Below are 26,636 nucleotides of genomic sequence, written 5' to 3'. Positions count from 1 at the left end.
GCTAGCAAAATCTCAGACGGGCACATCCAAATGGCAAGGCGGGCAGCAATTTAGCCAGAACCCAAAACAAAACAAGAACGTTTTATCCTTCACCCAGAGATTATCTTAGTACAGTGGCTCCCAAACCTTCTACTTTAAAATTCCTGAGAGTTTTGAAGACCCTCTCTGCCTGTTTGGGCAACTATAATGCACTGTTCTAAACGCTGCTTGATTTTTAACTGAATCAACATTTAACGTCTTAATTCTAGCCTCCCATTAACTTCGCCGCTGATCCTCTCCACTCCTTTCCAGTGCCTCTGCCTCCTCCGGTCACTCCTGGTTCATCCTGCTCACCTTCCGGGCGGGGGGGGGGGGGTCTGCCATGAACCAGCCACGGCACCCACTTTGTGCACAGCTCCTGCTGCTCCTCGCAGACCCGCCACGGACCACCTAAGTGAATGTCGCAGGCCACAGTTTTGGAACCCCTGATTTAGCTGTGCTTTGGGGACAGCTTTTCTTTACAGGATGTGGTATGTCCTCCTAACACCACCTAAAGAGCAATGATGTGCTTTTGGCATTAGGTAGAGATGGTGCAGGTGCGGTGCTAAACAAAAATAAAACTAAGCCTACTGTGCCCAGGCACATTCAAAGCGCCTCTCCAGAAAAGCCAAGCAGTTTGCATGTTTGCACACGAGCGCTCTCTCATTTTGCATCTTTTATTTTGTATTATTTTGCGTAAGTTCTTCAGTGTTTTAGGGATAAAGGGCAGCAGGTTAGTGAGGTGCTGCCTTCGATTGCTGGGGGAATCTTCCTTGGTGATCTCTTTGGAATTCTGAGGGCCAAACTAGACAACGCGTTAAAGGTATATAGACATCTAACACATTTTTTAAAACCTTGAAAACAACAGCTGTGGAATTGGGAGGAGTTGAGTTAGAACTGGGGCACATTAGGGGGGGGGGTAAGCCCTTTCCCTGTGGGTCCTGATCCCAGTGAACCACACAAACAGGCTGCTGTTTCCAAGGCTACAACTGTGAGCGCCTAGGGATCTCTAAACTGCAACTGGCGTTTCATTAGCCCAAAAATGGAAAACGAGGAAAGTCCCAACTAAGGAAGAATGGCAACTTAAACTGATGGAATATGTGCAGCTTGCGGACCTAACATATAGAATAAGAGAACAAGAACATCATACGTTAAAAGAAAATTGGAAAATGTTTATGAATATATGGGAGGAAATTGTGTATATTTGAAAATGTGGGCAGCATTAAGATAAATTCAACAGTGCAAATAAGTTTTTATGGATGTGATAATGGAATACTGAATGGTTTATTTTATACAAAATATGCCTGGATTTATGTTATGCAAAATGAACCATGGAAAGAGAAGAAGGGAAGTCACTGATATTTTAAGGTTGTTTAAATGAATATTCTAAAATGTAAAACAGAAAATTTAATATAAATTATGGAAAATAAATAAATAGACTGCAACTGGAAACCCTGGAAAAAAGAGTTCCCAATCTAAAAGGAGCTCTGCACAAACATGTGTAAGAGCAAAGCGCTAATGATCAAGCAAATGTGTGCAAGACGTGCGTTCACTCATGCTGACTATATCATGAGAATGAGGACACACCTTTTCCCCAAGCTCTGATGGGTAGCACATTCCAAAAGTGAGAGAGAAAATATTCCTTGCTATCAGGAGAGACCATCTCCCGCTAAGAGTGCCTGCTGATGAATCACCATTAATCTAACACAGTCATCCGTCTAACAGAAGGATGGTCAGTTAGCAGCCACCACAATACTGTCACAGACATAAGGACTAGGAACTTTTGGAGCTCTATGGAAAGCTCAGATTCTCAGAAAGCAGAATTCACTCAGTAGCACCACAGCCTGTGCGCCTGTCTCAAGAGACAATGGAGTGAGCCTCTGGGAGTGAAGTCAAACCTGGGAATCACAGCGCCTGCTGTGGCTGCAGAAACCGGTAAAAGATTAACTGCTCCCGAGTTGTTTCTGCTGCATTAGCAGCAGCAAAGTGACCTCTCCAGGGTGCAAGCCTGGGCAGTGCGTATATAGGTCCTGGGCTCTCCGGACAACAAGACACCTCTCTCAGACCCGCTGACGTGGTCCAAAGGAAAGCAGAGCAGTATGTTTGGCACTGGCTTGGCTGCAGGAATTGCTGGAAGGAGGTGTGCAAGGCGCCATCCAACTGTCTTAGGGACTCCTCTTCAGATTGGTGTAGGGTTTCCTTAGCCTTTTCTTCTCCCCACAAGACAGAAGGTATGGGTTTTTCCTCGGAGTTTGCTCCCGAAGGCTTTCTCACAAATGAGTATCGCCGTAAGGCAGTGGAGGTTTAGGATCAGAGTTTTCCTTCTCCTAGGTGGGCTACCTTTCCAGGTGGATTAGCCCCATCTGCCCCTCACTTCCCTCTAAAGCACATGCAGAAACTGCTGCCTTTTCCCCTCTCTTTCCAAAGCCCAGTGCCCAGTCAGCAGGAAGAAACCAGTGCTGAAAGGGGCCGCCCCTCCCTTCAGCTACAGGGAACGGTAGCTGTCTAGAAGATTTGACTAGCGATTGCTATCTCTGTGACCAACGGATGAACTCCCAAACAAAGCTCTTGTCGTGTGTCCCCAGTTCCTTGAGGAATACTTGGGGCTCACAACCTAAAATTACGAGGCTGCACATCGCAAGGAATTTGGCTTCGTCCCCTGCGATGCGGAAACGAGCCGAAACTGGATGATGGAAAAGCAAAGGGGGTTGGAGGAGGCGGGGGGGGATGGAAAATGGCTTTTGCTGCTGCAAGGATTATATTTTGGCTTGCTGAACACGTGGATTACGTCTGCTAGGCATCTGAGGACACCGGCTCTGATTTTCTCTGCTGCTCATCTCCGGCAGAGAGAGAGAGAGAGAGAGAGAGAGAGAGAGAGAGAGAGCGCGAGCGAGCTCGGTCGCGGTTGGGGGAATAGTAAGATGCTGATTGTCACAGCTGGGAAAGGAGGATGAGATACAAGCACAGCAAAGGACGGCACCAACATTTTGGAACAGCCAGTGAGCTGGGGCAGGGAGAGAGACCAAAATATACATTCACAAGGGGATTCACATAGAATAAAAGAGCCCTGTGAGGGACTGGCAGTTGCCCAGTGATGGAAATCTACATTCATGGAACGTGCTGGTTTGCGCTGCCTGCAGCATCCCGGCCTCTGACGTCAAAACTGTGAGTTCTGCTCCCTAGTGCAACAGGGAGAGGAACAGATTGCATCCTCTGCTTTCCATTGGCGTTTATGAACCTCCGCTTCCCACCTGGAGTTTCCCCTGGTTATAAGAAGCAGCTGGGTATCAAGCCAGAACGATAATGGTCTGCCTCTACTGCAGTGCAGCCCCCCTTGCTTGACCCCACAATGGGAGAAGAGTCCTGCAGGATCGCAGCAAGAAAAAGACCACCTAGCGCAGCAACTTCTCTTTTGGGTCAACCTTTGGTGAGAGCAGAACCTGTGGCTGGACTACAACCCCCATAAACCTCTGCCTGAATAGTTGAATGGGAAGCATCTAAAGCATATATCTGTGGTCAAATAACTGCATACCTGCCGTATAAAAATAAAGAATTAAAGGGAGGGGGGAACTGCTGAAAGAAGAACTTAAAGATCTTGTGGCTCAAATGGTCAAGAATCCAACCACCACGATAGATAAGGAAATACAAAAAGGATATTTGAACTAAATAATATACTGTCCCAGCAAATAAGAATTTATGCTCGCCTGTGTAAGACAGAAATACTGAAAGAGTGGTGAAAGACCAGGAAAAAAATTTGTCCAATCATTTAAAACAAAAGCAGGGTAAGGTAAGGCAATTATCCGAAGTATTAAAGGTGATAAAGGTAAAGTCTATAAAAACTCAAAATATATTAATAACCAAAAATCCTCGGCCATCAGCCATGCTGGCTAGGATGGATAGGATTTGGGGCTCCCAACAACATCTGGGGATTCACAAATGTTTGCTGCCACGCTGGGCCAATGGAAGAGATGTCTTTCCCATATCTTCCTTTTAGGATGCATATCCTTCCTTGCAGGATGCATGCTTGCCAACCACAGATGTTTCTCCACTTGCTAATGCATAAGAACAAAAGAAGAGCGCTGCTGGATGAGGCCAATGGCCCGTCCAGTTCTGACAACAGCCAACCGGATGCCTAGAGAAATCCTGCAAGCAACAACAGCACTCTCCTCCCCTGTGAGTTTCTAGCAACTGGAATCCAGAAGTATTACTGCCCCGGAAAGTGGAATAAAGCACAGACTTACCCTCCACAAATGCAACTGCATGGAAACAACCCCCAATTTTTGAAGGAAGGTTCTCATGTCAGCTCCCTGAGCTCCCAGTTAGAAAATGGAGTGTCCAAACCAAAGCAGACAGGAAGAGCCGCCCACCCCCCAAGAAACAGGAAGGTGCTGTCAACAGTGCAAAGTTGGCCAGAGAGGCAGGAAACACCTTGCTGGTTCTGCAGTCGCCTCTAGCAGCTTTCCCTGGACAGGTGGCATGGACAGCAGTTTCTAAGACCATGCACAAGCTGCAATGAACTGCTGTAGTAGATGAGCACTGCATATCCTACTCCAAGAATGAAATGGGCATGTTCCCCGACACCAACAGTGCTGCCTACTGCAGTACAATCCCAATGCTTGGCTTTTTCCATCAAGCATGAGCTGCGACCCTTGTCTGCTCTGACTCATTCCCTTAGGACTTTATCAGCTAGACCACAGCAAAGACTCAGCCACCGGCCACCTACCCTCTCCAAACACACTGCCCCCCCAATACAACAACAACAACAACACGCCAAACTTTCAGGAGGATTCACCACCAGTTTTTCATCAAACGGTTAAATCCAACTCAATGTATCAGAAAGCAGAACAGCAACCTGGCAATGTTAACAAAGCATGCATGTCTGGATGTGCATAGATGTGGCAGAATTTAGGCATCACCCCCAGACGACGGTGAAGAAAGCTTAAACCATCTTTCTACATCAGCAGCAATGGTTTGAAGCAGGGTTTGCAAACCAATGGTTTGTACCATCTACCGTTTAGCAGTGTCTAAATGGATAAACCATAGTTAAGAGGCATCTCAAGAGACTCAGTTTCCACGTTATGGTAAACCACAGTTAATAGCTTGCTGCAAACATGCCAACCTGGGCTATTTTGCTTCTCCGTTACTGAATGGGGTGGGGGGTAGGAAGGACATAAGTCACAGGCCTTGGCTTAGCATCATGTCCAAAATGGGAATTGTGGTTTGTTCCCCACATGTAAGAGCAGGGAGAAGCGAAGCAACCCCCCCAGATTGGCACACCAATGGTAATACAAGTGTAACTGAGGAAATAACCAGATTAAAAAGCTATGCACCAGCACATAAACCAGCACCAAACTATCACAAAGCAGCATAAGATGTACGAAAACAGCCATTTCAGAACAAAATCCAGCACAGAGACTTGGGTGGGGAGGCGAGGAGGAAGGAAGGAAGGAAGGAATTAAACTATTTCCAAGAACTGAAATGCCCTAAAAGGCCTGGGAGAAAAAGGAGTTCTTCACCTGATGCCCAAAAGATTCTAACAAAGGCACCATGTGAGCCTCACTGGTGAAAACCATGCACAATCAGGGTGCCACCACCGAGAAGACCCCGTCCCTAATAATCCCCAGCCTCACCTCAATGGGTGGGGAAATGTGGAGAACAGCCTGCAATGGTAATCTGAAGGTTCAGGAAGGCATATATAAAAGAACTAGCCATGAATGAAATAAACACACATACATACACATATCTAATTCAGGCCCCTACCTGGATATATCTCAAGGCACTCCTTAGGACGCTGAGGTTTGAGGTTTTCTTGTCGTCGACGTTGGGGATGTTCCGCTTAAGGGTTTCAAAGCATTCTTTCAAATGGGCACGTCTACAGAGACAAATCCCAAAGTCACCCCCTCGGTCACAGCACACTTGGAGCAAGGTGGGAGGGGGCACCGTTACAGCGGATCAAGGAAACCCATTGACGCAAGCCTAAGGCAGGCTTTTCCAACATGGCACCCACCAGACAGATGCTGGAAACCGAAGTTCAACCAATTCCAGGGAGGGATTGGCCAAGGGATAGCATGTATACAGCAACTAAGATTTTTGTACCTGCTCTGCACAGCAGGTCTACCCAGTGGCCCACAGTGCGGTGCAGTGAAACTGCAGTGCCAAGACAGGTATAAAACAACAGGGCTTTTTTCAGCCAGAGCTCAGTTCCAGCACCTCTCAGGTGGGCACCATTACCATTATAAGAGAACAAGGTGTTCATGGTGAGTTCTGGCACCTCTTTTTCTAGAAAAATGGCACTGCAAAATACCCTCACCCATACAAATTACTTTTGTCTCCATAGGTCTTACCTAGGTAAGATATATATAAAAAAGTGCACTAGCAAGTGCTTTCTCCTTGAAAATTTGAAAAACATAAGAAGTCAGTGTTTAATGGGCATCCACAGAGGGAGAAAGGGGCAGTTTCCCACCGTCTGAGAACAAACCAATATCTCCAGTTTTAATAGTTTTTTAAAGGAGCATTTGTAGAGCCTGAGATATGAGGCACTTTTATTTATTTTGGTGAGAAACTAGCCTGCTCCCACCTTTCAGTATTTAATTTTGCCTGCCCCCCACTGCCAAATTCTGCAGAAACACATGCCCCCCACCCCATAATTATGGTTGGGTATGATGCCCAAACTGACAAGCCAGCAACCAGCACCAGAAAATGTGGTTCAAATTGGGTTTGCAAGCCCTGGTTTGTCCTGGGACGTGACATGATTAAACCATGGCTGGAAATCATACAGCAAACTAGAATTGCAGAAAGCCACTCTTAATAAATCATATTAATTGCAGAAACCCACTCTTAATAAATCATGATGGTTTGGTGTAGCATTGCTATTGAGAAACCAGCTACAACCTGGAATGCTGAGCAGGTGGAATAGCAAAAGCAGCACCAGGCAGCTTTGGTACCCTGTTTAGCCTGCGGCTCATCTGGAAAAAACAAACCATTGTTTGGGTTCTGAACTATGGTTAGTGAAACCAGTGGTTTGGCACAGTGTCTGAATTGATTTCCTCCCCTTTTTAAAAATCAGAGAATCTCACCTACCATAACTGACCTCCCTGGGAAACCTCTGTGTCCCCTGGAACAACAGCTGGAATGCCCCCACCCTGGTCTAACCTCCAGCCGACCCAAACAGTCCACTGGTTACGTGCAAAACCGGTTATCATTTTGCATTCTTTTTTTTAAAAAAAGCTACATACCTGTTTTTCTCCAATTTATTATGGACTTCCCTGGTGCCAACCCTAAAGTCCAAAAGAAGAAGAAAAAAATATATAAAAATTCACCATCAGCACCAGGTTTCAGAAGAGCTCTGCACTTAAACCTAAAAGTTTCCAAATGGAGTGGTTTTTTTTGGGGGGGGGGGGGTAAGAGAGCCAGCTGTTGCAAAGGCTTTGCAGATCAATTTAGGCATGCTGACTTGCTATTAGGGGCTGGAACAAAGCCAGAACATATAGACATGGAAGGAATTCTTTGGAATAAGGATAAAACACACAGTCTCTCTCTCTCTTTTTCTCTCTCACACGCCATCTCTCTTGCACAAAAACAATTTTACACATTCCTATGTGTAACAAGCTAATGTGCTTCACTCAAATTATTGCTTCTGATCCTTGAACCCAGGGTCCTTTGGAGCAGAAGACACCCTCCCCAGTCCCACGGCCCATGTTTTCACAGGCACACAAGGCTTGCGTGGCACCCCGATTGCCACATCCCCTGTTGTCGTGGCAACAAATGCATCTGTTTGCAGTCAACCTGCTAAGGGAAACACATGCTGCTTAACAAATCTCCACGCTGAACCCGAAGGGCTGGGCTTTGTCTGCAGCACAGAAAAGTAGCAACACGACCCACTCGCTGCACAATTTTGGCTCATTTTTACTGGGGGGGGGGGTGGGCATGAAGAGAAGTTCCCAAATGCAACAGTTTGCATTCAGATGAACGAAGCAAACAGCATCGTCTTGCGCTGTAGGTGATACAGTCTTCAATTGAATGGCTTGGTCTTCTTCCATTTTACAGATATGGGGTTGTACCCAATATTCCTCCTTCACAGAGAAGAAATTGCTGGGACCCAACTAACTTAAATCCACCATTTCAATGGATCTGCCTTCACAATATATTTAAAGCACAAGGAAGCCATTTTAAACAGGCATGGCTTCCCCCAAGGAATCCTGGGAAATGTAGTTTGCTAAGGGTGCAGAGGGTCGCGAGGAGGCTCCTATCCCCTTCACAGAGCTACAATTCCCAGAATAGTTTAACAAGCCATCCCTCTTTCGGCTCTTCCAAGCGTTTTCCCCAGGAATGTAAGAAGAGCCTAGTTGCATCAAGCTGATGGCCCAGGTATCCCAGTATCCTGTCCTCACGGTGGCCAATTAGGGGAAGCCGACATGCACAACAGCGCTGCCCCTTCCTGCGGTTTCCTGCATTCAGAAGCATATTGCCTCCAACAGCAGAGGCAGAACGTTGCCATCATAGTTGGTAGTCACTTCTTGGCAACTGATCCACAGTTCCCGATTTCCACTGGGGATGTGCAAACTTGAACCTGGGAGCGACTGAATGCAAAGCATGCGGTCTACCACACACAAACGCTTGCCTTTGGTCAAGCCAAACCACTGGTCCACCCGCTTCACTGGCTATCTATGCCCACCTGCAGCAGATCTACAGGGTCTCAAATAGCATTCCTTCTTATTTATTTAAATAATTAACCAAGCGAAAGAAAAACCCCACAGCACGAAAACCAGAAGAACGGCCCTCAGAAGGACCAGGGAAGAATAATAATAATAATTGTTATTGTTGTTGTTGTTGTTGTTGTTGTTACCGTATTTTTCGCTCTATAAGATGCACCCAACCATAAGACGCACCTAGTTTTAGAGGAGAACAAGAAAAAAAATATTCTCTCCCTCTCTGCGCAGCGACGCAGCAGGCGAAACGGAGCCCCTTCCATTTCTCTTCCGCTTTGCTGAAGGGGCGCTGCGCAGAGGGAAAGCTGCGCAGCACCTCTCCAGCAAAGCGAAGCCAGGAGAGAAAGAGGGATCAGTGCGCACCAATCCCTCTTCCTCTCCTGGCTTCAGCGAAAGCAACGTGAAGCCTGCGGAGCGCAGTGGGACCTCCTGCTGCGCTCCGGAGGCTTCTGGTTGCTTTCGCTGAAGCCATGGAGCCTGCATTCGCTCCATAAGACGCAAACACATTTCCCCTTGCTTTTTAGGAGGGGGGAAGGTGCGTCTTATATAGTGAAAAATACGGTATTTTGAAGTCTTTGCCTGATGCTGGAAAGACATCAAGATGCAACTTGAGACAAGCTGCACGGATGAGAGCCTTTTTGAGCCAAGCTCTCCTCATTCCCCCCACTTCAGATTTGGAGCCGTTGCAAATGGCCCAGTGGGGTGGGTGGGTATTTATTTATTTACAAAACAAGGCAAGATCCCGGGCATTGCAGAGGGTTGTACTAAATTGTTCCTGAGTAGGTCCCTTTCCACCAGAGCTGCTCCCCAGCGACCCCACACTCACCCTCCAGGCCTTTTCTTCTGCTCGTTGGGCTTGACATCCTCCGACGAGGGAGCCAGCTTGACGCCGAGGGGCTGGTGGTGGGGCTGGTGGGGCTGGAGAGGGGGAGCCTGGGGCTGGATCGCCTGCTGGACCATGTGGTGCTGCGAGATAGCCAGCACCGGCGTGGCATAGTGAGGCAGCTGCTGCTGCTGCTTCGGGCTGCTGCAAGGGGGCGTGGGGACCTTGATGTCCGGAAGAAGCGAGGGGCCGGTCTTCTGGATGACGGGGGCCGCCAGGGGGGGCTCCTTGCCCAGGCCGGGAGCACTCACGAGCGGCTGGTGGCGGTGGATGAGGGGCGGAGACAAGGCGTTGTGCGCCGCCGGAGGGGCGGGGCTTGTGACCACGGGGATGGGGATGACGGAGATGGGGGCCGCCAGCGGCGGGGGAGGGGGCGGAGGCGGGGCGGGCGGAGACAAGGGCACGGCCGCCATTTCGAGGCGGGGCTCCTCGGGGCGAGCGACATGGTTAACCCTAGGCACGCTGGCCTTCTTCTGCTCCTGTTCGCGCTCCAAGCGTAGCTTTTCGTGCTTCTCGTTCTCCTCTGTTTGGGAAAGGAAGGGGTTGGGGAGAGAGAGAAAGAACCGCGGTCATTATCGGCAGACATTTGTTCCTGCAGAGCAAGGGTCTCCGTATTAGAAGATACTGTATTTTTCCGTGTATATGACGACCCCAATTTTTAAGATTAATTTTTCAAGAAAATAACCTAGTCCTATACATGGAAAAATACGGTATATGCATTAATCGCCAAATGGCACCTTAAAGCCTAGGCTGCGGTTGCCACAACCAAATGTCTAGGTGCCTCCCCCCCCCCCCACTGGGATTTGTTGTTATTGCGTTTCATTTCTATACCGCTTTAGATTTTGAAAGAAAAAGAAAAATCTCAAAGTGGTTTACAGCGTTATTTATTTAAAAAATCCAGAATCAAACCAAGTCAAGCTTCAAGGAAAATATTTCACATCCTTCTCTAATGGACATTTTGCTTTCCCTACTCATTTATTTATTTATTTACCTACTTAATTTACATAGCTGCCCCGTAGAAGAAGAACTCTAGGAAGTCGGTATTGTGCAGTGGTTAGAGCAGAGCTTTCCAAACTGCGTCGGCTGCAGTGTGTCTCAGGAACGCTCCTCCCGGGGCTGGAAAGGAGTTAGTTTAACCTCCAGTTCGCTAGTAAAACTGAACGACTGTGTCACGAAACGACGCAGGTCTAAAAAGAGGGTCAGCGGCGTGAAAAGTTTTGAACGCTGTGGGTTAGAGTGTCAGATTGGGACCCAGGAGGTCTGGGTTCGAATCCACACTCCCATCATGATGCTTGCCGTCAGTCACAGCCTCTTAATCTACCTCGCAGGGCCGTTGTAGGGCTTATAACTGAGGAGGGAGCTGAACCATGTACTCCTGGGGTGGGGAGGGAAGTGGTATATAAACACAGTCATCTCTTCTGCTTACTGGCTCAAGAAAGCTGGAGAGGCTGACCAGATGGAGATGTAAACCACCAACTTGGTACCCAGAAATCTCCATGGGGTCGCCATTGGACCCGCGCCGGTTGCAAAACACACCTGGCTAATTTCTAACAACAACAACAACAATAATAAATTTTATTTATACCCCGCCCTCCCCGGCCAGAGCCGGGCTCAGGGCAGCTGACACCAGTAAAATTACAGTAAAATCATAATTGGGGGGGGGGGCAATTTAAAATACAGGTTAAAATGCAATTTAAAATGCAGCCTCATTTTAAAAGTAGCCCATAGATCAAAACCATAAAGGGAGGGAAACAGAAGGATCAGACTGAGTCCAAACCAAAGGCCAAGTGGAACAGCTCTGTCTTGCAGGCCCTGCGGAAAGATGTCAAGTCCCGCAGGGCCCTAGTCTGTTGCGACAGAGCTTCCCACCAAGTCGGGGCCAGTACTGAAAAGACCCTGGCCCCAGTTGAGACCAATCTAAGCACCTTGCGACCTGGCTGATGACCCCTGCGGACCCCTTCCGACTCTCACAATTAATAGGAACTAGAGTGTTTCTCTCCGAGGTCCGTTCATTGCGAAGGTGGAGGGTCTCGGCCCCACAGCTCAAAATGGCCCCCTGAGATCTCTCATTGCTTCCTTTCCTCAGTTCACACCACTCTGTAGCCCTGCTCAGCGCTCTCCTCAGGAACTTCTGCCTGTCTGGGAATGTGTCCCCAAACTGCGATGATGCCTCTTGCTAGCCTGGATGAGGATGGAGAGGGGTTTTTTTGGGGGGGGGGGCGTAAAAAAACAACCCCTCAGACTTTTGTGCCACAGGAAAACATGGCCGACACCTCTTGTTCCTCCCACTGCTAGGCCTACTGGTGCCCAGCCATAGGAGCCAGCTCCTAGGGGCTGAGGTCCCTTCGGCCTCCACAACATTTGAGGGGCCAGCCCCCCCCAAGTGGATAGACATTGCAATTCAAATGGTGTGAGCATGCTGCACCTTGTTATTTTTAAAAATGTGAATTTCCGACATAAAATACAGTAAGAATCAAACTGGTCTACCGAACAAGAATAATAAGAACAATTAAAAAAACCCAAAAATAAAAATGGGGGAGGGGAGAGAAAGAGAGAGAAAAAAATACCCATTAGGCCCTTTACCATTTTTATATCATCTCTATCCTGTCATTCATCAGGATATTCTGTGCTGGGTATTGTGATCAATTATGCAAGGCAGGGCTTACTCCCCTCCCCCCCAAAATATGTTATTCATGTTTGTCCCCCCTGCACCCGGCCCCTGGAAGCTTGCTCACCGCAAACTGCGGCCCCCCTGGCTGAAAAAAATGTTTACTGCACTGGTCCTCAACTGATGGGTCAATATGCACCAGTGGGTGATGGCCTAATCCAAAGTGGGTTGTGACAGGAACATGGTAAAGGTAAAGGACCTCTGACATTTAAGTCCAGTCGCAAATGACTCTGGGGTTGTGGCGCTCATCTCACTATATTGGCCGAGGGAGCTGCCGTGTAATAGCCGCTTCTGGCGAAACCAGAACAGCGCATTTAAACGCTGTTTACCTTCCCGCCGGAGTGGTACCTATTTATCTACTTGCACTTTAATGTGCTTTCGAACTGCTAGGTTGGCAGGAGCAGGGACCGAGCAACAGGAGCTCACCCCGTCGCGAGGATTCGAACCGCCGACCTCCCGACCAGCAAGACCAAGGCTCAGTGGTTTAGACCACAGCGCTACCCGCGTCCCCAGGAACGTGACTGCCAGGAACGTTAAGAAATGAGTCTCCAAATGGGTTAAAAGTGGGTCTTAAAAGATTGAAGATTTCAAAGGCTGAATATTATTTATGGAGTGGTATGCATACACGAGGGGGCAGTTTTTTTAACAGAGTAACACTCACAAGTGAGGGGAGGACCCATAGGTCACAGACCGCAGAGAGCTTACACTTATAAAACAACTCAGAGCTGCCTCATCCTGAAGAAAAACAAATGCAATAAACTTGACTAAGGGTAAGAGTCAAATGTTGCGGCCAGAGGCAGACAGTGGCTGCTCTTTTCCTCTCCTAAAGGCATCTTTCCTGCCCATTATTTCGACTTTATTGGTATACCCAGCTCCGACGCTCCGATACTTTATTTATTTGCCTATTTACAGCATTTGTAGCCTGCTCTTCAATTTCTTTTAAATCCCAGAGTGGCCACCAAAGCAATAAAGATTTAAAGGGGAGGGGGCGCGAAGATACTATAATATACACAAATGATTAAAACAGCCCCAATAAACAACAAATTAACAACTCCAACGTAAGGCGAAGAAGCAAAACCATAAGAATGAAACTTATTCACCACCACCCCCATTTAACCAAGTTTTTAAAAAATACACTCAAGATTCAAACTGATTAAGCAACCAATGGTCTTGGAAATAGTTCCCACACCATTTCTCACCTTTGGCAGCCTAATAATAATAATAACAACAACAAAAACAACAACAGCAGCAAGAAGAAAAAGAAGAATGTTATTATTTATATGCCCATCTGACTGGGTTGTCCCAGCCACTCTGGGAGCCTTTTTAGTAAAATATGCATTGACTTCAAGCATCTAGTGCTCATTATTAAATCTGTATTCCCGCCCCCTTTACACCCATTTCTGGTTCCGCCCATTCTAACCAACCCGACATCTGCTGCAATTGGCCCACTGGCCTTCCTTCTTCCACACGACTCCGCCCCCGCCTATCCAGTCCAGCCAATCACATTTCTGTCTCTACATAAGAAATACGCAATACCTTATACCAGGTATAAGGAACAAATGTGGCCCTCCACGCTCCTTTCCCTGGCCCCCGAGGCTCTCCCCAGCCCACACACCCTTTCCAGACGCACCCTCTCCTGGGCCTGCTTTGCACCCTTGGGTGGAGTGTATAGATAGGGATACATGACATGTGCTAAGAAAACGGCCTATTTGAGGAAGGTAAAATGTGCATTTCATGCTCCACCCTCAGCCATGTGGCCTCCAAGAGGCTGCCCAGAAGTGAATGTGGCCCTCAGGCTGGAAAACCACCCAGGCACCATCTGCATAACTCCCCTCATCGCCCTGGCTCCCCACCCCCACCCTATCCCTGTGAGGAGAGAGATCATTCCCCTTTTCTCTAACCCCTGCCTGAAGTCCTGGAGAGCTGCTACCGGTCAGTGCAGACAACACTGAGCTACATGGACCAATAGTCTGACTCAATTATCCTAGAGCAGCAAAAACACTCTGCATAAGCTCAGAGGTATTCATTGTGACTCCTTTAAACCCAAATCCTGGTGGACGTCAGCCAGGCTCTGCCTCACAGTCATTTCGTTTCTTTCTTTTTTGTTCTCCTGACAGGGAAAACAGACCAGTGAAACCAGTTCCCCTTGCTGCTGCGGAATCCAGTTCAGCCTGGTGGCTTTCTCGGCAGCCTCCACTGGCCTGCCATGTGTTTTGACAATGCACTGCTTGAACTCGATAAATGAGATATGGGTGTCCTCGCTAGGGCTGGGCAATGTCGGGTTTTCAACATCGCGGTTTGGCGATATACCACAGAAGCTGAAAAAAGCTGTGTTGGCCCCAGTCAGCACGATGCCTGGGCAAACTGCCACAGCTCTCATCATGGAAGATGAGGCGCTTTTACCCCAGTGCCTCAGGGGCTGTGGCCAAAACACCTGACCCCAGCCTGCTGCTCAGAAAGGCTCCTGCCCCCAGCAGAGCCAACCCCGAGTCCCCTGCCAATATATCGCCTAGGCCTCGGCCTCACCTTGCCAAATAAAACCATACATTTGAAGAGATTTATAACCCCACCTTTCCCATCTCTGTGCACCCACGAGACAGCTTTAAACAATATAAAGCAGTACAATTAAATACTTAACAGCTAAAGCATAAAAACGCAAACAGCAGTTAAAAAATGCACACCAAAAGCAGACAGAAGACAAGGGCAGGGGGTTATCGGCTGTCCCCAAAACCCCTCTGATTTAAGAGTCTTAGGCCCCATCTGCATTATACATTTGAAGCAGTATTATACCAGTTTAAGCGGTTAACGAAGAAGCCTGCGAACTGTAGTTTGTCAAGGGCGCAGAGAGTTGTTAGGGGACCCAGCTAATCCCTCAAGAGAGCTACAATTCCCAGAGATCCCTTGGCAGAGGGGCTGTTAAAAACCAGTTGGGGAATTGCAGCTCTGTGAGGGGAACAGGTTGTCTTCCTAACTCCTCTCAGCACCCTTAATAAACTACAGTTCCCAGGATTATTATTTTTAGGGGGGAAGGGAGCCATGCTATGAAGCCGCTATGAAGTGCAGATGGCATGGTATGTAAACACAAACATTCAAAATGGCTAGACCCACCCAACCACCCTGCTCTTCCTTCTGCGGCCAATTCTTATTGCTGGGTGATTTTGTGGTGGACAAGAACCAGGCAGTGCAGGATCAACCCCATTTCCAAGCAACATGCCTCCAGGAAGCCAGAGAGAGAGGCTTATGGGGGGGGGGGACACAGTTAATGCCCCCACCCCAAGCTCAAGGTTTTCAATGCCTTTGCACAGAGGACGGCCATCGTCTCCCTTCGCCGGCCCCAGGAATATTTACGCAGCAGCTAAAAAACCAAAACCACACACACCACCTAGGAGAAAACAGGCCAGAGTTCTGGAGCAGGTGAGCCGAGAGAATTACTCAACCGCAAGAGGCTGCGGAAAAAGCTCCCTCTCCCTCGAAAACACCGGGAAGGGGGGGGGACCAGCCCCCAAGCACGTGTCTGCCTGCTGTGCACTTTAGAAGACAACACGGCAGGTCAGCTGGGCGGCAGCCAAGCGGCAGAGAGAACCTCCCTCGCCCATGACGCACCACGTCACCACCGGGAACGGCCAAAAGACCTCATGATGAAGTCGCATGCAGCATCTGCAGTACAGGATGCCAGCTTCTGGGGCGGGGAGAGAGAAAAGGGGGGCGGATTCCAGCGGCTGAACTCTTAAGTCGCTTACGCCGTTTGCAGAATCATGCAACTGCATCGGCGAGTCAGGAAGCACAAGGCAAAGCTGAGCCAAAGCTCGGATTCTGCAATGTTGCACGCTTTGCTCACGGTAGTTATGCAAGCCTCATGTGCCTGGTTTGTTCCGTATCTGAGACAGATCCAAGGAGCCCTGAACTGGGTGTTGTAGGCAAGCACCATCCCCTTAACACACATACACAGATGCGAATCCTGCTCCAACAGAAGACTCTGACATATAAAATTATCCAGACCTTCCTCTGTCGCCTTAAGGACTAGGAGCGTCAACCCTCAGGGTAGGAGGTGGGACTGGTGGAAGGGTTCTTTGAAGCTAGGCAAAATTCCCAGAAATCTTGAAATCCTCAGTTAATCTCTACAACGACCCTGTGAGGTAGGTTAAGAGGCTGGGACTGACTCCAAGCTTCATGGCTGACTGGGGATTCGAACCCCGATCTCCCAGGTCCTAGTCTGACACTCTAAGCACTACACCCCACTGGCTTCCTAGAGTACTTCTGCCACAGGGCAGCTCTATAAATTAAGTAGGTAAATAAATATGGGGGAAAGCAAAATGCCACTTAAGAGTAGGCTCTGAAATACTTCCCTTGAGGCTTGAATTTGTTTTATCCTGGATTGTTTTGTTTGATGTTTTAAAGTGTTGCAAAGCACTTTGAGATTGTTTTTCTTGAAAATATAAAGTGGCATAGAAATTAAATGAAGAATAACAATAAATCTTATGGGCTGGGGGGAATGGCACCTTGACATTCCATTGTGGTGAGCGTCACCTCGGTTTAAGGTGCCATTTGGCGATTAGCTTATACGGTACAGTGGTACCTTGGGTTCTGGAGGTCCGTTCTTAACTTGAAACTGTTCTTAACCTGAGGTACCACTTTAGCTAATGGGGCCTCCTGCTGCCACTGCCCCGCGATTTCTGTTCTCATCCTGAGGTAAAGTTCTTAACCCGAGGTACTATTTCTGGGTTAGCGGAGTCTGTAACCTGAAGCATCTGTAACCTGAGGTACCACTGTATATCTGAGTTTCTAACACTTTATACTGGTAGTGAGTGACAATTTTAACCAGCCCAAGAATGAAACAAGCATACCATACATTTAAAGCACACCATCCACCCGCCAGAAAAGAATTGTGGGAACTGTAGTTTACCGCAGCACCCTTAAGAAACTATAATTCCCGTGATTATTATTTTTTTGAGGGGGTGCTTTAAAAGTATGGTGTGTATGCAGCTCAGGTCACAGTGGAGGGTTCCCTTCCTTGAGGAAACAGAGGAGCCACACAGCAGGAAAGTTTTTGGATGCTGACCACTGCGATACGTCTTCTACCTGTAGCTCTAGGGATCTCTCTTAGCCGCAGGAGTGACTCACGCCTGCCCAGCTGGGTGGGGAGTTCAGGTAGGCGTCACCTGACCTAGATGGAGGCTAGTACCCACTGAGTCAGCTCCTATCCCAAAACATTCTTCCCACTTCCTGTTACATAAACATACCCAAAGAGTTACGCCAAGACGTCACAAAGTCACATTCCGTGGCCGGCTCTACAGGTGGCTACCACGGGTCAACCTACGGGCAATGGTGCTACTTATGAGGAAGAAGTCCTCTCGACAGAACTGAGCATGGGAGCCCCGCAATGCAGCCAGGCTGCCTTAGCACATGCAGAAGTGAGGGAAGAAACGCAAACCTGTAAAAGACAGAATCACCCTCTCACCTGGTCAGAACATATGAGGCCAAAGCAGTGCTAGAAACTCAGCTCCATAATCCAATTGCTAGTCTCAAGCTAGAAAAATAAATAAAAACAGATGCACATGCTCTTAAAATTAGAAAAGCAAGAAGACCCAGAGGCTAGCGCTTGGGATATGGAGCTGGTTTCAGCACCCTCTTCAGTTGCAGGTTTTACAGCCTTGTGCATCAGTCTTCCAAATCCCCTTTCTGCCAAATGGGTATGCTGGTCAGTATTGCTTATCCACAATGCAAGGATGAATCCCAAGGCTATAAAACACTGCCGTGAGGCACCCCCTTAATATCCCTGAAGGCCTAAGCCAGGTGTCCCTTCCAGATGTCTAAAACTACCTAACTGTCATCATTGCCAGCAAGAAATATTTCCTAAAATGCAATTAGCATTTTCCCAGAAATCAGTCCTCCTGCAGAGGGCCTGTGGCCCTCCAGGTGTTGCTAGACTACACCTCCCATAACCACCCATCAGCATGGCCAATGGCCAGGGATGATGGGAGTTGTAGTTCAGCAACAACCTGGAGAGCACCATCCTGCCTCCCCGGGCCTAGGGGCCGCTGAAACATCTCCGTCACCTCTGATCACACTACAACTGCAATTTTGCTCAATAACCACAGGGCAAAGAACTTTGCAGGGTCTCACTGCCCATTCCCACCACACCCCCATGGATATCCTCTCAGGAAAAGTGTTAGAAACTCAGATATATAAGTTAAGCACCAAATGGCTCCTTAAATCAAGGTCGCAGTCGCCAGTGGTACCTCCAGTTATGAACTTAATTCATTCCGGACGTCCATTCTGAGGTACCACTTTACCTAATGGGGCTTCCCGCTGCCACCGCCATGCGGTTTCTGTTCTCATCCTGAGGTAAAGTTCTTAACCTGAGGTACTACTTCTGGGTTAGCGGAGTCTGTAACCCGAAGTGTTTGTAACCCGAGGTGTTTTTAACCTGAGGTACCACTGTATCTGGGACGCGGGTGGCGCTGTGCAAGGTCGGCGGTTCGAATCCCCGTGACGAGGTAAGCTCCCGTTGCTCAGTCCCAGCTCCTGCCAACCTAGCAGTTCGAAAGAATGCCAGTGCAAGTAGATAAATAGGTACAGCTCCGGCGGGAAGGTAAACGGTGTTTCCATGCGCTGCTCTGGTTTTGCCAGAAGCGGCTTAGTCATGCTGGCCACATGACCCGGAAAAACTGTCTGTGGACAAACGCCAGCTCCCTCGGCCAGTAAAGCGAGATGAGCACCACAACCCCTGAGTCATTAGTGACTGGACTTAACCATCCAGGGGTCCTTTACCTTTACCTTTTACCACTGTATCTAGTTGCCCTTTGGTGGCAAGACAGCTCTTATTTTTCAAATGATGGACTGACTGTGATTGATACTCAGTTAAATATCTGACTAGTTCAGATGATAACCTTGAGCTAAATTAAGAACTTTGAGAACTTAAAAAAGTAAAGTCACTTAATCCAGTCCACATCTATTTCAGCCTATTCCTACCTCTCTTTTTTTTAAAGGGTGACTGATCCTGTTCAGGCTGCACAGAAATAGCAATTTGGTTCCAGAAATTCATTCTGACTGTGCAGATAAAATGTAACTGATAGAATTTTACAGGACGGAAAAGCAGTGTGTAAAAACAGTGTCCAGATCCAATGATCCCCAGATGGTGGAGATGTCAGGTGCCATCCTGGTACCCAGATATCTCCACTTGGTTGCAAGTGGTTGGACGCCAGGTGCAAAATGCAAATTTCAAACACTGCCCTGGAACCTCAGAGCACAGGTTAATCCTCGAATCAGGGAAGCGCAACATAGATAACCATTATTCCCACTTTACAGATAGGGGAGATGGAAGACTGACAGCAAAACCATGGCTGAACAGCATTCATGCCACCGTTTTTTTCCGCTTTGTTTCTCAAGCGGCCCCCCATCTCTGCCAGCCGGTTTGTCTGGGTTTTGCCTCAGTTACAGTAGGTGGGTGCCCCAGAACTGAGGAACAATCTCTGCTTTGAAACAGATTTCAAGGGAGAAGCCTTGAAACACCCAGAAGCGTAGTTGGGACATTGGCCTCCAACCATCAAAAAGGAAAACAGAAAAGCACACACAACCACACACAAAGGTGACCTCAGGTGTGACTGGTTTTCCTAAGTAGGTGACTTGCCTCCCTGTAATCCTTGCCAATGAAAGGTTGTTGTATTCTTTCCCAACTACCTTGAAAGGTAGGCTGGTGTTGCCTCAGTCAAGCTGAGAGCACACAAAGTCCTCAAGGAAGTAGTTACCAAAGGAAAAGCACCCATTCTACAGATCCAACAACAGTAGAGACCTTATTTAAACCATTGTTTTCCAAGGAAGTCATTGTGATAACTGCAGCAGAAGAGCCACATGCACCGCCTACATTATCACTTGATGGCCACGGCCACGGAAGCAGCTCAGCTAAAGGAGCTGAGTCTTTTGCCTCCAGCCATCCTCTTCCACGAATCTGCCCAGCCCCTTAACCTAATGCCATTTAAGTCAATAGCCGCAACTGTGGCAGAAAATTCCCTAAGTTGATGATGCAATGAAGACAACATTTATATAGATAGATAAATTCAGGTAACTGGGACACGAGTAGCAAGAGCTAATTGTAGGTCATCTGAAGCTGGGGGTATGGGGGGTGTTAAGGGAGGGACAGTGGCTCTAACAAGGGACATGTCACATTCCTTCTGGGGTAATTTGTCTGCCTTTGGTCCCCCCCACCCTGCACTCAGCTCTCACCTGTGGCTCCTAGAAGATGTCAGCATGTGACAGCGGCCACATGGAGAAACGGCTTAGACTAGCCGACTAAGCCAGGCGAAGGTAGCCGATGGGTCTCAAACCCTCGGAGAGTTAGGGACTTCCCATGAGTGCAAAGACAGGTTCTTCTACCTAGACTCTAGGTACCCCATCGAGGAGAAGGAAATCTGCCCTTAAAACCTCCACTGCCTTGTGGGAAATTTTCAGGAGAAGAAAAGGCTAAGGAGTAAACACTCCTTAGTGTTGGTGCTGACCTTTCAAGCCCTAAACGGCCTCGGTCCAGTATACCTGAAGGAGCGTCTCCACCCCCATCGTTCTGCCCGGACTCTGAGGTCCAGTGCCGAGGGCCTTCTGGCGGTTCCCTCTCTGCGAGAAGCCAAGTTACAGGGAATCAGGCAGAGGGCCTTCTCAGTAGTGGCACCCGCCCTGTGGAATGCCCTCCCACCAGATGTCAGAGAGAAAAATAACTACCAGACTTTTAGAAGACATCTGAAGGCAGCCCTGTTTAGGGAAGTTTTTAATGTTTATTAAAATTGTATTTTAATACAGACTATTGTATTTTAATACAGTGGTACCTCGGGTTAATAACTTAATTCGTTCCAGAGGTCCGTTCTTAATCTGAAACTGTTCTTAACCTGAAGCACCACTTTAGCTAATGGGGCCTCCTGCTGCCGCTGCGCCGCCACTGCACAATTTCTGTTCTCATCCTGAAGCAAAGTTCTTAACCCGAGGTAATATTTCTGGGTTAGCAGAGCCTATAACCTGAAGCATCTGTAACCTGAAGGGTCTGTAACCCAAGGTACCACTGTATTCTGTTGGAAGCTGCCCAGAGTGGCTGAGGAAACCCAGCCAGATGGGTGGGTTATAAATAATAATTTTTTATTAAATTATTATATTATTACTATGGAAAGCCAGAGTGGAGTCCCTAAGGCAGTTGGGTGGCACCTCTTTCCGGCAACTCCTGCAGCCAAGCCAGTGCCAAACGTATTGCTCTGCTTTCCTTTGGACCACATCAGCCAGGACAGGGGGGGGGGTCTTGTTGTCTGGGCAGCCCAGGACCTCCATACACACCAACCAGGCTTGCACCCCACGGAGATCATTTCGGTGCTGCTAATGCAGATATTTGACTTCACCCCTGGAGGCGCACTCCATTCTTTCTCGGGACAGATGGATGACAACAACAACACCTGTAGCTGCACTGAAAGGAACAACTGCATCATGCTAAATAGAGTATGCCAGGGGTTCCCAAACTGTGGTCTGCAAGATTCATTCAGGTGGTCCACAGTGTCAGTGAAGAGCAGTGGCTATGAACATTGTTCCTAGACCCTGGCAGTCTGCTCAGGTGGTGAGCAGGATGAATCAGAAGTGATTGGGGGGAAGGCACAAGAAAGTAATATATTATTATCGTTATTGTTATTTCCAAGACGGCAGGTTTAGGCGTCCTCCAAGGTTTGCAGAAGTACAAAAAAAAGCTTTAGGAAACCCACCCCACCTCCCAAAAAACTCAGCACAATGATGACTGAGTGTTCTTGGTTGTGCAGTGCTGAGCCTGAGCAGCACTTCACTCACACACTGCAAGAATTTGTTGCAGGTCCCACCTGAATACTGCTATCTCAGTTCTCCCAGGCCTTGTGTAACCCAAACGGCACTATCCATAACTCCACCATCCTTCCTCTGCATAAGAGACAGCTACTGGCAGACTCAGAGAAATGGCAAAATATGCAGGAGGACTGAAAAAGAAATTGCGGGGAACATTGACCCTTAAGGGAAAACACCCGAAAACAGCCTAATGAGGACTAAGCATGCTCAACAAACACAGTGTGTGTTTATGGGGATGAAGAGATAATGGGAACACCTAAGGGATTGAATAACGGAATGGAGTTCTTGAAAGAGGGCATGGTTGGCTGAGTGCCACCCTGAACAGGCATGCACTACACATTGCAACATTTTCTTGCAGGCTCCAGATAGGATGTCTCTAACGATCGTTTATCCCAATGTTACCCCTCCATTCCATTGATTTATTCCAAGATTTTGCAGGTTTTACAGCTGCGACCTTCCCCCATGTGGTGAGAGCCTTCTGTTGCGTGACCATCTTCCAGTGTGATGTAGTAGATTGAAAAGGGATTGGCGTCAGCACCCTATGGTCCCCACGTACTATATTCCTCACCTACATCAGCTCACTGGGTGAACTTGGGTCAGTCGCTGTCTCTCAGCCTAGCCTACCTCACAGGACTGTTGTGAAGATAAAATAAGGAAGGGAGGAGAACAATGGCCACCCGTTCGATCTCCTGGGAGGAAAGGCTGGATTCTGAACGATGATGCAGCAGGAGAGGTAATAAAACGACAACGACAACAACACAAGGTGGGTGGAAAAAGAGGAATCTATCCTGCAGCTCTAAGGCTTCTTTCTTTTTGCTGTTGTGGTTGAATTTTAATTTCCTTCTCATCCACCTTTCCTGGAGTGACTCACTGCTGAGACAATACGTTTCAGGCTACCTCCCATCAGATATGACACACACACAAAACACAGACATTTGATCCTCCGCTGTGGTTGCAAAAGGTGTGCCCCCCCCTTGCATTGGAGAGGCCTGCCATCCATGGCAAGTAACAGGAAGGCAAGGGAAGAAAACACACAAAAAAGGGAATTCCCCCAACTCTTTTGGCAAGGGATTTCACATGGTGAGCAGGTCTAAAGGCATCGCTCAAAGATTTAATCGCAACTGCACAAAGAAGGAGACCTTGAACCGCCCCTAACCCCACGTCACAGAAAAAAACAATTCAGATTTCAGAAAAGCGAACACAAGAGCTGTCAACACAGGTAAGGTGCTGCTGTTCCGTCCCATCGATGTGCAAGCCACTCTGCAGTGAAACCCAATTATCAGCTCCCTGCCCCAAGGAGCTTACAAACTAGAAATCACCCACGTGTGTGAGAGAGAGAGGGGAACCATGGGGCCTCCAAGCAGCTTTTTGCTGGTACTTATTCTAAAGGGGGGACGCGGGTGGCGCTGTGGGTTAAACCACAGAACCTAGGACTTGCCGATCAGAAGGTCGGCGGTTCAAATCCCCGTGACGGGGTGAGCTTCCGTTGCTCAGTCCCAGCTCCTGCCAACCTAGTAGTTCGAAAGCACATCAAAGTGCAAGCAGATAAATAGGTACTGCTCTGGTGGGGAGGTAAACGGCGTTTCCGTGCGCTGCTCTGGTTCGCCAGAAGCGGCTTAGTCATGCTGGCCACATGATACGGAAGCTGCACGCCAGCTCCCTCGGCCAATAAAGCAAGATGAGCGCCGCAACCCCAGAGTCGGTCACGACTGGACCTAATGGTCAGGGGTCCCTTTACCTTTATCTAAAGGGAATGAAGAAGTAGACCTGGTGGAAGCACAATTATTTAATAGTTAAGCTTCTGTCCCACACTTCTTCCCAAGGAACCACAAGGCAGTGAAAACAAAAGACTAAAAAAACACACACCATAAAAGCAATCCCAGTACAGATGCAAACTGGGAAAGATCTCCACGCAAAAGGCTAGTTGAAAGAGGAACGTCTTCTGCAGGTGCTGAAAAGACAGCTGAGAGGGTGCCTGTCTAATATTTAATGGGAGTGCATTCCAGAGGGCAGGTGCCAGGACACTGAAGACCCGATTGCAATATTGTATGGAATGCACCTGATTAAGATGGTATCTTCCAGAAGCCCCTGTCTGCAAAGCACAGGGATCAACCGGATACAACAGTGGGTGAGACCATATTTCAGGTATCCGGATCCCAAGTTCTAGGGGACTTTATGTGCCAAAACCAGCACCTTGAGCCTAGCCCAGTAGGCGTGGAAGTGGAACAAGGGCGTCGTCCCTCTTGCGGACAGGTGTCGCTGCTTCGACATATAAGCAATAACAGTCAACAGAACTGAAACAGATTCAGAACGTGGTTTAATCGTGCTAAGCCAGACACAAAAAGCCCCAGAAATATAACTGCACCCAAGTGGCAACTGGCTCAGTCGGTAGAGCGCGAGACTCTTAATCTCAGGGTTGTGGGTTCGAGTCCCACATTGGGTGAAAGAATTCTGCATTGCAGGGGGTTGGACTAGAGGGCCCTCATGGCCCCTTCCAACTCTACAATTCTAGGACTCTATAAAATTATTGTAGGTCAGGTTGGAGAACACCCATCTCCTATCCTGCCAGTTGCTCAGGCCCCAACACCCTGCTAGGGACCATAAGGGGTGGTTGCCTTTTCTTCTGTTCTGCCCCACCTTAATTATTTCCCTGGTCCAGGGTGTCAAGCAGTGCTTCGCAGCCAGATCCACTCTGCGTTTTGATTTCCCACAATGCCCCTGATGTTAAGTCTTGCCCAAGGGCATTGTGGGAAACCAAAGGGGGACCTAGACTCAGCCATCTTTGTGCTGCTTCAGGAGCCACTCAGAGGAGTGGGGCCAATCGGAGAACACTTTGCCTAGCTCCCTCCCACCAAACCTGGAGCCAGTCCAAAGATTTAAGGGCTTCTTCTAACCCAAATCTTGCCTGACACATGCAGCGGCCAGCTAGAAGCATTAGAAACTCAGCTATGTAAGCGAGGCGCCAAATGGCTCCTTAAACCAAGATTGCAGTCGCCAAAAAAGGATCGCCTAGTTGCCATTTGGGGGCGAGACGGTTCTAAAAGTCTTATTGGCCTGTGACTGATTCTCAGTTAAACGTCTGGCCAGCTCAGATGGCAACCTTGAGCTGGCTTAAGAAGTTAGAGAAGTCAATTTAACGTTATGTTATGAATTAATGTTTTTCTATGTTATTTACTTATGTTTTTTTTTCTTGGTATGTTCGTGGTTGTGTTTTATTTTATGTTGTTTTTCTCTCAAAAAACAGCTTAATAAAAAGAATTTTTAAAAAAATAAAGACTAGAAGAACTAGCAAAAAAAAAAAAAAGAAGTTAGAGAACATAGAGAAGAAACATCACACAATCCACATATATATTGGCCAATTCCGACTTCTTTTTCTTAATGGCAACACAGACCATTCACAACGAAAGAATGTTCTTCACACCTGTGAGGTGGGATAAGTGAAGGCAAGCTGCAACATTTAACTATAATGTTGTTCGCTGCTTTGGGAAATCCACAAAAACAGGGCAGGGACTCAAACGATGCTGCTTTCGCCTAACCACGGAGGATGCGCATGGCCCAGGTAAAGGCAACCTTTGACCGTCCAGCATGGCCAGGGATGATGGGAATTGTAGTCCAGGAAAATGTGGAGGTTCCCCACAGCTCACCTAGGCTTATCCATGGAATTATCTCCAAGACAATGGCCGCCTTCCTGCCTGACCACTGTTCCTCTGTCCCTAGCTGTCACTCTTCCCCTGCCCACCCACGAGATGTGGATTGAAAACCAGACTTCAGCATAGCATACTGAATCTCAGATATTGCCCCCACTATTACGACTATTGGTTAATCAGGGTAGCTGATGGGTCTCAAACCCAGTGTGAGTTAAGGACTTCCCCTGCATGTGAAGACAGAAAGATTGAGCAGAGGAGACCAATTGTGGGTCCAACGGTCATGTAGAGGGAAGTAAGAGGCAGGTGGGGCTTGTCCACCTGGAAAGGTAGCCCATCCAGGAGAAGGAAAACTGATCTTAAATCTACGTTGCCTTGCAGGAAATCTTCGGGAGGAGAAAAGGCTACACAAATCTGGAGTGCAGTCCCTAAAATGGTTTAATGGTGCCTTGAAGGCCTCCTTCCAGCAACATGTTCAGCCAAGCTGGTGCCAAACGCTTTGCTCTGCCCTTTTTGGACCACATCAGCAAAGCCAAGAAGGAAGTATTTCCGTCTGGGCAGCCCAGGACCTCCATGCACACTGCCCAGCCTTGCGCCCCGGGGAGGTCACTTCAGTGCTGCTAACACAGCGGTTTGACTTCACCCCCGGAGGCGCACTCCATTGTCTCTCGAGGCAGACAGATGCCAACAACAAGCTGATTTTTTATAATTGCACGATATATCATTGAGTTCTTAGGAGAAAAGCATGGCAAACTGTGTTCCAAGCCAGGAACCGATTTCATAAGGAAACAGGTACAACTGCGGTCACACACCCACAGGCCAACCTGCCTCCACAATGTTGCTTACTGAGCTATGAGCCGTATGTAAATTTTCAA

At 48.1% G+C, this 26,636-nt stretch overlaps 1 protein-coding gene across 1 annotated transcript in view; it reads right to left on the bottom strand.

Annotated features, from left to right (window-relative positions):
- The window catches only part of MNT (MAX network transcriptional repressor), a 60,003-nt gene that overhangs the window by 29,872 nt on the left and 3,495 nt on the right, over nucleotides 1-26,636 (bottom strand). Inside the window, exons 2-4 of the mRNA XM_081890434.1 lie at nucleotides 9,553-10,132; nucleotides 7,254-7,295; nucleotides 5,779-5,890 (exon numbers count right to left, since the gene is read on the bottom strand). Of these exons, the coding sequence (XP_081746560.1) occupies nucleotides 5,779-5,890; nucleotides 7,254-7,295; nucleotides 9,553-10,132 (734 nt within the window). The remainder of the gene's footprint in view (nucleotides 1-5,778; nucleotides 5,891-7,253; nucleotides 7,296-9,552; nucleotides 10,133-26,636) is intronic.

This window comes from Podarcis melisellensis, assembly GCF_964234715.1.
Source record: "Podarcis melisellensis genome assembly, chromosome: 15".
NCBI lineage: Eukaryota > Metazoa > Chordata > Lepidosauria > Squamata > Lacertidae > Podarcis > Podarcis melisellensis.
The sequence above is the reverse complement of the archived record's forward strand: the minus strand, read 5'-3'. Positions and strand labels throughout refer to the sequence as shown.